The following is a 12,583-nucleotide window of genomic DNA, read 5'->3' as shown; positions in this document are numbered from 1 at the left end:
ACCAGCAGAGGGAGCGGCAAAGCTGGCTCAGAGGTCCCTCAAACCGATGGCACCCCGGGATATGGGGATTTTGTTGCTAAAAAGGATGGACACCTTTTTAGTCCAATAAAAGTCAGCAAATGGTGATGCTGCTCCTCTTTCCTCACGGCAAGACCCAGAGAGACAGATTTCAGTATTACTCCTCTTTATACTAAGCATTAGAAATGCTCATATAGACCCTCAAGGGTTGCAGTGGCCACTGGGTCCCTAGGAGGGGAAAGAGCCTACACAGCAGAGGGGCAGATGCAGAGATTCGGGGAGCCTCCCTTACCCCATGGTCCTCCCATCTCCATGTCAGCAATCAGGAGTGGGAGAGCCAGAAGGGGTAAGTGACAATGAAGGTGGGGATTATCCAGGGCAGTCCAACCAGCACCTACCTGATGGGCAAGCAGGGGGTGGGGGAAAGCAGCTATGTCCTCAAAACAGGCCTTTAAGTTAAGCTATGGCAGCTGAGACACATCAGGCATGTCAGGATAGGCAGAGGAAGAAAGCTAAGAACACAAAGCGCCCTTCAGTTGGGTGCCAGCCACCACACAGGGTCAAAGATGCAGCTCCATTGGAGGCTGTGCACCAGCAGGGAGTCTGAGTACTGTCCCCTTGTACTCACCAGGGAGAAGAGTCTAAGTGGGGAAAGCACATGAGCTGCTGTAAGTACATGCACAAGTGGAGGAATTCTTCCACCTACACGCTCTCAAGGTGCACCTGGTCATCAGCATAAGCTGGAAAAGCCTCAGGTTTTCCAGAACTAGCACCCATTCTTGGGCCTGGGACAGGTAGTTGTCACTGCGGCTGTGTGACACCCAGCTTGTGCTGCAGCGGGAGCAAGGAGGTTGTGCTGAGACAGCTCTGCTAAATTTACCCTGCCCTGGGACTCCGATGTGCAGAGGGCAGAGCAGGTTTGGCAGCCGAGACAGGCTTGGGAGCTGTTGTGAGTGTTCCTGAGGCTCTGGCAAAAGCCCAAAGTGGCTGAATCACTGCTCCTCTCGGGTCAGTTCTTCACAGCTGTGACTCCTGTGGGTTATTTCTGATGTACATTGCAGTCCAGTCCATTATCCTTGCTGCTGAAGGATGGCTCCTGTCTCTTGTGGGCTATATTCAGCTTCTGCTCCAAAGCTGTTCCATAAGCGGGGAACTGATGTGAAAAGGGCACGTCATTTATTTTCGTTGGAGATTCCCCATCCTGAGTTATCCGGTGACTTTGAACCTGTTAGAATCAATGGATTCATTATAATCAATGGCCCTGTTCTCTCTATCAGCTGGACACAGCATGTAGATTTGTCATTCGCCGGTAGAGATGAGTTGGCATCTGTGAGTTGTGCCAATGGACGTAAAAGCAGATTCATTGTAGTTATAGCGAACCTCTGATCAACTTAGTAGTCTGGACAGGTATTTCAAGCCCTGAAGGTTCCTTAGCAGTAAATCATGCAGGTCACAAATAAAGTGCATGGGGCAGAAAGGAAAAAGAAGTTAACTGCTTTTATTAGCTTGAATGTTTGGAAGGCAACTGCCTGAGCAAAATGCGATCGAAGAGCCCTGGCACATTTCTTCACTCTGTTCTCCTGTACTCTGTTAACAACCTGCTAAAACTGTCGACTTAACCACCTCCATCCTGTTGTTTTCTGTGCCTAATAGCAGGTCTGCTTTAGGGAGGCTGGACAGTGGATGGCAAGGGCTTGGGAGCATGGTGATTCCCAATTGCTAGCTTTGACCCTGGCCTGTGCAGCTGCCTCTGTGACAGATCTATTTGCTTGTGGAGTAGCTGTGAAATTGCAGCAGATTTTAGGCATCCGTGAGAGTATCCATGCATTTCACCGCATAGGATAATGTGTACCTTGTGCTCTGGGCAACACACTGTAATTAGTTTGTAGAAGTTGTTTGTCTCTGACGGTCTATAAATAAATACACATACATAAAACTAGAGGGGAATAGCAGTCACAAGCTTAAAGTGAATGCATTGTAATGTGGAAGAGCTTTATACGCTGATCACATTCCCCCCACCCCAAATGTGATTCCGCTGCTGATCCTCCTTTCATTTCACATAAGGCTGACCAAAAATATTTACTTTCTTCTTTCACATAAATAGATTAAATTGAATGGAGAATTTCCTGCTGAAATCAAGGGCATTCACCATCCAGTGACAAGCAGCCTTCACATGGACTGTGTTTGTTACCTTGAACTCTCTCAGAGAAGGCAAAGAAAGCAAATTAAAACCGAACACCTCAGGCAGAGGTATCAGTTCCTTCTGTCAGACTTTCGCCCCTTGATTCACCAGCACCATCTGGGTACCTCCAGTCAAAAGCTGCATTTCACAAACCAATCTTGTTCCCCAACCAAGCCATTCAACTCTTTCAACTGACTCTCTTCCATGACGCATTCTTCCCATTCCTCCAGCGTAAGAGAAAAGACAAAACCCTGGCGTTCTTTCTGGAGTGCTCTTTGCTTGAGTGAGTTCCAGTATCCGTGGTGGTGTTAACTGCTGGCATGCCAGCCTCTGCTGGGGAGCACAGTAGGAGAGGGGAGTGATGCTGTTAGTGGTGTACTGGGGAAAGAAGCAACTCAAAGGCTGCACCGGGCCAGAAGTTTCATGAGGATCTGTGTTTAACTTGCGCTGGAAACACCGTTCCCATCAAAAGCCCACTTTTACTGTAATTGGATGCTTCAAGCATTTAATTTTAAGGGAATATTTTTCCAATATTTTCCCTTCAAAATAATCTTACTGTGACACATAGCAGAGTGCCTATAAACACAGTGTATACCATGCTAATTATAAGAGACATTTCAATCTATCATGCCTTTATTTTCTAAACACTGTGATTTTACCCCAAACAACAAACTCAACTTCACAAAGGTGTTCAAATTAGGCCAGGTTGGATGGCTCTTTGAGCAAACTGGTCTAGTGGAAGGTGTCCCTGGCCATGGCAGGGGACTGGAACTGGATGAGCTTGAAGGTGCCTTCCAACCCAAACCATCCTATGATTCTGTGATCCTATGTTAGAGTAGAAGCAAGAGCTGTAGTGCCTGGGCACCTCCCTGCCCTACTGAGCTGAGTCCAGGAAACCACTGGAGTGGGGAAAGAGAGGGGAACATCACGGAATATGTATGCCCCTGCCCTGCCTGTTCCCTGTTCCCGGCCGGTCGCAGCCCGGCTCTACCCATCCCTGCCCATTCCCAGCCCGGCCGACGCGGAGCTGTCCCTTCAGCACCACGGCCGGGGTACCTTAACCCGGCGGGCACGGCTCGGCTCCGCACGGCTCGGCTCGGCACGGCTCGGCTCGGCACGGCACGGCTCGGCTCGGCACGGCACGGCTCGGCTCGGCTCGGCACGGCACGGCACGGCTCGGCTCGGCACGGCTCGGCTCGGCACGGCTCGGCTCGGCACGGCACGGCACGGCTCGGCACGGCACGGCACGGCTCGGCACGGCTCGGCACGGCACGGCTCGGCACGGCACGGCTCGGCTCGGCTCGGCACGGCTCGGCTCGGCACGGCTCGGCTCGGCTCGGCACGGCACGGCACGGCTCGGCTCGGCACGGCACGGCTCGGCTCGGCTCGGCACGGCACGGCTCGGCTCGGCACGGCTCGGCACGGCACGGCTCGGCTCGGCTCGGCACGGCTCGGCTCGGCACGGCTCGGCTCGGCTCGGCACGGCACGGCTCGGCACGGCACGGCACGGCTCGGCACGGCTCGGCACGGCACGGCTCGGCACGGCACGGCTCGGCTCGGCTCGGCACGGCTCGGCTCGGCACGGCTCGGCACGGCACGGCTCGGCTCGGCTCGGCACGGCTCGGCTCGGCTCGGCACGGCACGGCACGGCTCGGCTCGGCACGGCTCGGCTCGGCACGGCTCGGCTCGGCACGGCACGGCACGGCTCGGCACGGCACGGCACGGCTCGGCACGGCTCGGCACGGCACGGCTCGGCACGGCACGGCTCGGCTCGGCTCGGCACGGCTCGGCTCGGCACGGCTCGGCTCGGCTCGGCACGGCACGGCACGGCTCGGCTCGGCACGGCACGGCTCGGCTCGGCTCGGCACGGCACGGCTCGGCTCGGCACGGCTCGGCACGGCACGGCTCGGCTCGGCTCGGCACGGCTCGGCTCGGCACGGCTCGGCTCGGCTCGGCACGGCACGGCTCGGCACGGCACGGCACGGCTCGGCACGGCTCGGCACGGCACGGCTCGGCACGGCACGGCTCGGCTCGGCTCGGCACGGCTCGGCTCGGCACGGCTCGGCACGGCACGGCTCGGCACGGCTCGGCTCGGCACGGCTCGGCACGGCTCGGCACGGCACGGCTCGGCTCGGCTCGGCTCGGCACGGCTCGGCTCGGCACGGCACGGCTCGGCTCGGCACGGCTCGGCTCGGCACGGCACGGCACGGCTCGGCTCGGCACGGCACGGCTCGGCACGGCACGGCTCGGCTCGGCACGGCTCGGCACGGCACGGCTCGGCACGGCACGGCTCGGCTCGGCACGGCACGGCTCGGCACGGCACGGCACGGCTCGGCACGGCTCGGCTCGGCACGGCTCGGCACGGCACGGCTCGGCACGGCTCGGCTCGGCACGGCTCGGCACGGCTCGGCACGGCACGGCTCGGCACGGCACGGCTCGGCTCGGCACGGCACGGCTCGGCACGGCTCGGCTCGGCACGGCTCGGCACGGCACGGCTCGGCACGGCACGGCTCAGCTCGGCACGGCACGGCTCGGCACGGCACGGCTCGGCACGGCACGGCTCGGCTCGGCACGGCTCGGCACGGCACGGCTCGGCTCGGCACGGCACGGCTCGGCTCGGCACGGCTCGGCTCGGCACGGCTCGGCTCGGCACGGCACGGCTCGGCACGGCACGGCTCGGCTCGGCTCGGCACGGCTCGGCACGGCACGGCTCGGCACGGCTCGGCTCGGCACGGCTCGGCACGGCACGGCTCGGCTCGGCACGGCACGGCACGGCTCGGCACGGCTCGGCTCGGCTCGGCTCGGCACGGCACGGCTCGGCTCGGCACGGCACGGCTCGGCTCGGCACGGCACGGCTCGGCACGGCTCGGCACGGCACGGCTCGGCACGGCTCGGCTCGGCACGGCTCGGCACGGCTCGGCACGGCTCGGCTCGGCTCGGCACGGCACGGCTCGGCACGGCTCGGCACGGCTCGGCTCGGCTCGGCACGGCACGGCTCGGCTCGGCTCGGCATGGCTATGCCCGGTCCGGTCCTGCTCGGGTGTGGGTGCAGAAGGGGTGCAAAGCTTGGGCCGTTCCAGTGTGTGCGGAACGAGAGCAGGAGGGGCCGGGGGAGCGCACATCGGGTGCGGACCCGCGGGGTGTGGGTGCCGCGTGTGTGCAGGGCACCTTAGGAAGGTGCGTGCAGGCAAGTGCTTGCAAGGGGAGGCTACGCAGTGTGTGAGGGGGTCTATAGACGTGCGTGCGTGCCGGGGGTGTAGGGAGAGGGAGGTCTGTCGGGGTCCGCATGCAGGACTGTGCGTGTGCTCTCCCGTTCGGGGGCTGTACGGCGGGGGCTGAGCTTGTGCAGCGCCGTGTGAGTGAGGACACGGGTGCGCGCCGCGGGGTGTAGGGGCCGTGCGGTGGCAGCCGCTCGGTGAATGCGGGTGCGGGCGGTGCCAGCGGTCACTGCGCTGCCGCGCACGGCAGAGCTGCCCGCGGGAGGAGCCCGGCCGGGCGCTGCTCATCCTCCGTCCGGTAAGTGCCGCCGCGCCGGGAGAGAACCGAGGGACCGGGGCACCGAGGGGGGACAACCGGGGGTCTGGGGGCTGCCTGGGAGCGGGGCACGCAACTTTCCCGGGAGGGAGGGGAGTCGCGGCGGGCCGGGGATGCTCTCTTGGTGCGGCGGGGACCGTGCCCCCCTTCCTCTCCCTCCCGCTGGAGGCACTGTCTTCTCCGCGGCCGCACGGAGCCGCGGGCCGGTGCCCGCTGCCCAGCCCGCCCTCCCTGGCGCTCACGGCCGCCTCTTCACTAAGTTGCCGAGAAGCCATTTCAGAGCTGGTCCCTTCCCCGAGGAGGGAGAGCACAGCCCGAACACAGCGCTCACCCCCTCTTTCTGCACCGTCTTTTGCAGGCGCGGCTGATCCCGGCTAAACATGCCCAGAGCGCACAGGGCAGAGCGGCAGGCTCGGCTCCTTTAGCCCGGGGAGCCCGGGGGGAGCTAAGCCATGAATTCCTCCCTCCCAGCCCCCGGGATTCCCCCCGGCCCTCTGCAGCTCTGGCAGGAGGAGAACCAGACCCAAGGTGGGCTCTGGAATGGGAGCCAGGAGCTGGGGTGGGAAGAGCTGGAGAAGATGCTCTTCCTCTTCGTGAAGGAGCCCGTCACCATCAGCCTCACAGCGATGTACCTGGTGTCTTTTGTGGTGGGCTTTGTGGGTAACATCATGTCCATCAGGGTGCTCACCCGGAAGCGCCGGAGTCGGGTGTCCAGTCTGAGTGCCACCCGCAGCCTCCTCATCAACCTGGCAGTGTGCGACCTCATGGTGGTGTGTGTCTGCATGCCCATCACCGTGGGCAACCTCATCTACAAAGCCTGGGTGTACGGGGACTTCCTTTGCCGGGCAGTGCCCTTCATCCAGGCTGTTTCTGTGTCCGCCAGCGTCCTCAGCCTGACCGTCATCAGCGTGAACCGGTACTACAGCGTGCATAATCCACTCAACGCCCGGTCTTTCTTCACCCAGAAAAGGATCCTCAGCACCATCCTGGTGGTGTGGCTGTTGTCCTCAGGGATATGCATGCCCCTCATCTTCATGAACAAACGGGATGAGATTGGGGTGGTGGAGGGCTTGCCTCTGGTGTTTTCCATCTGCAGGGAGATTTGGCCTCAGGAGAGGCTCAAGCAAGCCTACAACTTTCTGCTCTTCTGTGCCCTCTATTGCCTGCCAGTCCTGTTCAACATGGTCATCTGCTTCCTGACGGTGCGCAAGCTGTGGAGCCGCAGCAGCCAGCTGAAGGAGGGCACTGCCCTGAACCGATCTCTGCCAGCCTCCAGGCTGAAGATACGGAAGAAGGTAGCGCAGATGGTGGTGGCCCTGGTGCTGCTGTTTGCAATCTCCTGGCTGCCCGTCTACCTGATGGACATCTGGATTGATTTCAACATCCCCAAATCCCTGCAGGATGTGACTCCTTCTCCTTGGATCCTGCAGCTCAGACCTTTTGCCCAGTGGCTTGGCCTCACCAATTCCAGTCTCAACCCCATATGCTATTGCTTTGTTGGGAACCTCTACAGGTCAGCCAAGGAAATGAAGAGCAAATACCACCAAAGAATGGTCTCTTTCTTTAATTTCTCTCTGTCTGAAGGGACAACCCGTTCCTCAGTCCCAGAGCTGCTCTCTTATCAAAGTTCAATGGACCCTGCAAAGAAAGGACCCTCTGCCACCCCTGCCATGGGCAGAAGATGTCAGGGAGGTTGTGGCCACAAGAACAAGTGTGGACACTTGAACTCCTGCCAGCATCCACCTCCAAACACTGTCTCCAGTGAGAACACTTCTTTGTGATTCACCCTCCCCTTCATTTAATGACTCTAAGGAGGACTTTCTGAGCCAGGTATTTTAATGATGGGGAAAAAAACCTTTCTTCTAATCACTCCCACCACCAGTTCAAAAACTGAGACAGGGAAAGAAGCAAATAATGAGAGAAAAAGGTGACATATTTTAACTCAGATCAGATTTTAAGACAAAAGCTTTTTACTGGGGACAACTGGATGTGGAGCCTGTTGCCCAGTCAACAGCCACATAATTACATAGATCAACTTCCCAACGAGTGAGCTCTCCCTGCAGCTCCATCTCTGGATGCAGAGATGCTGTTTGGATACAGCAACGATTTGACTGCTTGCTGCTGCTTGCCCTGTGCCATTAAAGAGCAGCAATAAGAGGCACTCGGAGCTCCAAACCCATCAGTTGTAGTTGCAAGCAGTGAAGAAATGCTAGAAACAGCATCATAATAAAGTAACAGTAGAGGACAATTTCACACACTTTACCACTTGAGATTTCATTGTCTGATTGTTTCAGTCCTCCATGCAAACAAATCCTCCTGATGTGAAGAGACAGAGCCAGAAGCACTAAAGCAGCCATCACCACTTTGCACTTGGGAATTCAAAAGGGATAATGTGGCCTCGGAGGTGATGTAGGAAATGCAATAGGAAAATGTTTTCTGGGCATCAGCTCTCTTTCTCCCAGCTACGTTACTGCAGGTGGAGCGGAAAGAACTGGGCATCTATTAACATCATTTGCACTTGAAAACCCTGTTCAGGCGTGTCTGCACCAAAGTCAGTGGCAAGTGGAAATAAAAATAGAAAGTGGTTTATAGCTAATAAAATCAGAATCAACTAATGCAATGCTATTTGTCTGGGAAGGAGAGAATCAAAGTGCTTGCTTTTCCTGAAGATCAGAAATAGGTTAAAACCTCTATGTCCCATCATCTCCTTTAGAGCAGGCTTTGATAAATAAATGGTATACTTTTATTACCTTAACATCAGAAAGCCCCACTAAAGCTTGAGAATTCTATTGTGCTGAGCACTGGATCTGTATTTATAAATGAAAGAAGCCTTTCTCCCAAATATCTACGTGAAAACACATCAGACCTGAGCAGGTGGGAGAAAAAAAGGAATACAACAAAGACCCTAAAGGCTGGAATGAAACTAAGGCTCAGTCCCTTCCCCGTGCCCGCCTGATGCTCAGGGTCACAGAAGAGCCCATGCCCTGGTTACTGATATACCAGCACCCAGCACAGCCGGGCACTCCTCTCAGCAAGTCCCAGGATCAGTGCAGCAGCATTCCTGGGATAGGATTTTGCATTTAATGGAATTCAGGCTTTTGATGATTGGGACTGCCTTTTGTAATTGCTGAACAAGGGAACTGTGTTCTGGCAAATCTAAGTTTCAGGTAATATTCTCCTGCCTTCTGGGGAGCTTTTTGCTTACAAAAACCACCAGAGCCAAAACACAGCCATTCAGCCCAACAGGACTCCCACCTTTGTAATGATTGCTCAGTAACGTTTTAACAATGATCTTCCTGGAGAACAAAAGAATCCCTTCTTAACAGAGCCCTGCACTATTTATGTTCTCTTTTTGTGCGAACGAGAATGAAATTACAACTCCTTGGTTTTACTTTGGGTGAGAAATAGCTTTTATGTGTGCTGTTTGATGAGAACATCTGCATTTTTGCAGGTGATATGTGAGCGTACCTACAGCTTTTAGCTGTGGAGAAAAGCCTGTGAATATTTTATTTCCTCTTTCAAGGCATATTTTTAGGGCTGGCAAAACGTGCCAGGGTGAGGAGCATTAAAAGCTCTCTCCAAATGCTGACTGCCTCCAGGTCCTGACTGCCTCCATCCCCAGACCAGATGTGACACGATACTGACACTTCCCTACCCACGTATTTAATCCTGCCCTGAATAACCCTAAGTGGATGGTTGGTGGAGGCGCCAGGTCAGCTCTATCCCGTGCAGTGGCCCAGCTCTGAAAATGGCCAGGATCAAATGGTGCAATCAAAGGTGCAAGACATTCACATCTTAAAGCATCCCAGAGGAGATGCTTTTCTTCTCTCAGCTCAAGAACAGATGCCTGATGCTCTGAGAGTCTCTGTACCCTCTATGGAGGCAGAAATACCCAGGACTGCATGTTCTGAACGTGCCTGTGCCTTTCCCTCCTGCTGCAGATGCCCAGGCCTTTCTCCAGCCCCACAGCGTTCCTGACCACTAAGATACACGGTGGCAAGGCCCATTTCCACTGGGCAAGCTCGTCTCCTCTTCACACTTTTCAATGTATTTTCCAGTTTCATTCAGTGTTCCTATTTTCCTATAATAAAGTCGAATTGTTCATTTTAACTCCTCTTTGCCTCCCTGCGTCTCTTCCTCCTATCCCCCACGCTCCACTGTTTCTATAGTGAAATCCCCCCCTTGCCTCTCATTGTTATCACTCTTTGCCCGTGAATTCCCCTCACTGACATTCCCCTCAACTCATTCATGGCTTCTCTCCTCTGATGAACACCCCCTCTCTGCCCTGCTGATTTGAATGGCTCCTTTTGTGCTGCAGACACCTGTTTGCTATGGAAAAGGGTGCCAGGTAAGAATGCATTTCAGTCACTATCCCCCAAGGGTAAATGAGAAGCAGTGACGTCAATGCAAAAGCCACTCAGCATCCCATGTGCCACCCAGGCTCTGGCAGTGATTTTATTAACCTGAACAGGTCTGTGTAATGCAGCAGCGTCTGGCTGACTCACACTGGCTCCGAGTGAGGTGAAACCTCAACATTTGGGGAAGTGGCTTTTTTTTCCCCTCTTATCTGATAAAAGATCTCTACATTTTGGACTGGGAAGAGAGCTGAGTGTCCTCCAGGCCACACAAGCTCCTTGTTTCAGATTGCAGGCACTTTGATGGGCAGTCATAGAATCATAGAATGGTTAGGGTTGGAAAGGACCTTAAGGTCATCCAGTTCCAACCACCTACAATGGGCAGGGACACCTCCCACTAGACCAGGTTGCTCAAGAGCCTGTCCAACCGGACCTTCAAGGGATCAGGAGCAGATAGAGCTGTATGTGGTGAACAGTCTCCTCAAAGGAGCTCAAGGCAAACGTCTCACACTCTATGCGTGCCTGAGGAAATTTGTTTCTCTCCAAATGCACCCAGGCAGGCTGGAAATGTGAACTTTAGCTGTCTCAAGGACAAAGTTTTCCCACAGCAATGCTGCTAATGCATCCCAGTTCCACTCCTTTCCTCACGGGTCTTTCTTCTCTGCTTTGCTACTGGAATCAATACAGGCATTTTACATTATCCAAATGGGACGTTTAAAACAGCTTTACTTAGAATCATTTAGGTTGGAAAAGACCTTTGACATCATTGAGTCCAACTGTAAACCTCACATTGCCAAGTCCACCACTAAGCCATGTCCTTAAGTGCCACTTTTACACATCTTTTAAATACCTCCAGGGATGGTGATTCAACTGCTTCCGTGGGCAGCCAGTTCCAATTCTTGACAGCTCTTTGCTGTGGTAAGGGCTTCCGTAGAGTTGCTGTTAGGTAATTCTCTCTGGAATGTTCCATGTTCTGTCCTTGTACTGTCAGTATTGCCTCAAAGATACTACAGGTTTATTTTCTGCCTGAGAACCACTGGAGAGATGAATAAAAGAGATAATCTTTCTTATGAGGTCTTATAGAGGTACATATAATCACAACTGGTGCGTAGCCCTCACACAGAGAATAAGGAATCGCTGTTTCTTATAATAAAATATACAGAGGAAGCCGGTGAAATGATTAGACAACATGTGCAGGGCGAAGCAGCACCTTTTCTCACAGGATGGCAACCACTGAGCTCACAGACAGAGGAGGTGCTGAGGGCTGAAAGCAATAAAAAGGGCTCGAGAGGAGACAGCAGAAAGGGCTATCAAGGGCTACTAAAGACAATGATGCAACTTCTGGCTTAGGGAGCATCGGGTATATAACCTATAACTTGCACTCTTGCTCCTTCCCAGGACACGTGCTACCAGCCACCACTGGGAGCAGGATGCTGGGCTGAGCATCATTTGGTCTTCTGTGGTACCATTGTTCTTACACCCCCATGCAAAAAAAAAACATCCCATCCACATTAACCTGAGTCCTGTTTTAAAGAGCAGGGGAAAAGCGGGGGTTGATTCCAAACCTGGCATCATTTGCTCAGACCTGGCATCATTTGATCAAGAGAAAAACTTTGCAGACACAGTCAGCTGGAGTAGGGACAGTAGGAAGTACTAATGCTGACACAGCACAAGCTGAGAAATGCTCACTCAGTTACTTGAGGAGCAAGAGCTGAGTCCCTGTGGATGGTGCACGGTGCCCACACAACAGACATAACACATCTATTCCTCTTCCAAGATTCTTCAGCCCTCTCGGTGGGTCAGCACCCTCGCTGCAACAACCCTGAGCATTGCAGAAAGGAGAATGTCCTCCCAAGGGAAACTCCTGCCTGTTGGTATTTTATATGTTATATACTTATCAATGCTGGGATTAACGAGGATGGAAGCTGGCTGGTGAGTTACCAGCAGCCCTCCCTCTAGCTCCCATGTCTCCTCCTGCACTCCCACCACCACAGTACATCCCATACACAAACACCTGAGCCCTGCTGACTTCAAATATCTAAAAGAACTGGGAGAATGCAGGAGTTTCCTGGATTTCCAGTGCGTTGTGATACCCTTGTTGTAAAGAACTAGGGAACTTTCCAGGAAAACCCCTAGCAGTTCAGTTTACCTTTCTGGTTATATCCAGCATGAATATAAATCACTGGCAGCTGCTAGAAGAACAAATAAAAGAGCAGGCACAATGAAGAGACTGCTGGAGCCCTTTGGGAAAGAGTCAGCCTCTGGGAAAGCACTGCTCACCTGACCCATATGGCGGTCATATAAGACTTTCCCAGACTTTCTAGGTATGAATCACCACTAGTTAGGTCAGCCCCAGGGGCACAGGAGTTGCAGTAGTTGCTTTCTTTGCCTGCTAAACACCTTTAGGCAAAGTCCTAAGACTCAGAACTGATAGGACACAGCTGTAAAGCCAATGCAGCCTCATGCGACTGCCCATCCCGGTCCCCACTTTCTA

General features: G+C 54.9%; 1 protein-coding gene across 1 annotated transcript; it reads left to right on the top strand.

Annotated features, from left to right (window-relative positions):
- The first annotated feature begins 5,559 nt into the window (after window positions 1-5,559).
- On the top strand, window positions 5,560-9,844 carry LOC133279739 (QRFP-like peptide receptor). Its single transcript, XM_061473785.1, has 2 exons — window positions 5,560-5,716; window positions 6,093-9,844. Exon 2 carries the CDS (start codon window positions 6,187-6,189, stop codon window positions 7,513-7,515), a length of 1,329 nt encoding a protein of 442 aa, XP_061329769.1. The 5' UTR covers window positions 5,560-5,716; window positions 6,093-6,186; the 3' UTR covers window positions 7,516-9,844.
- Window positions 9,845-12,583: the final 2,739 nt, after the last annotated feature.

This window comes from Pezoporus flaviventris, unplaced genomic scaffold (genome assembly GCF_033815535.1).
Source record: "Pezoporus flaviventris isolate CSIRO_AGI_PZ_B2104156 unplaced genomic scaffold, CSIRO_AGI_Pfla_v1 ptg000078l, whole genome shotgun sequence".
Lineage (NCBI taxonomy): Eukaryota > Metazoa > Chordata > Aves > Psittaciformes > Psittacidae > Pezoporus > Pezoporus flaviventris.
Note: the sequence above shows the minus strand (reverse complement) of the source record. Positions and strands in the feature narration are given on the sequence as shown.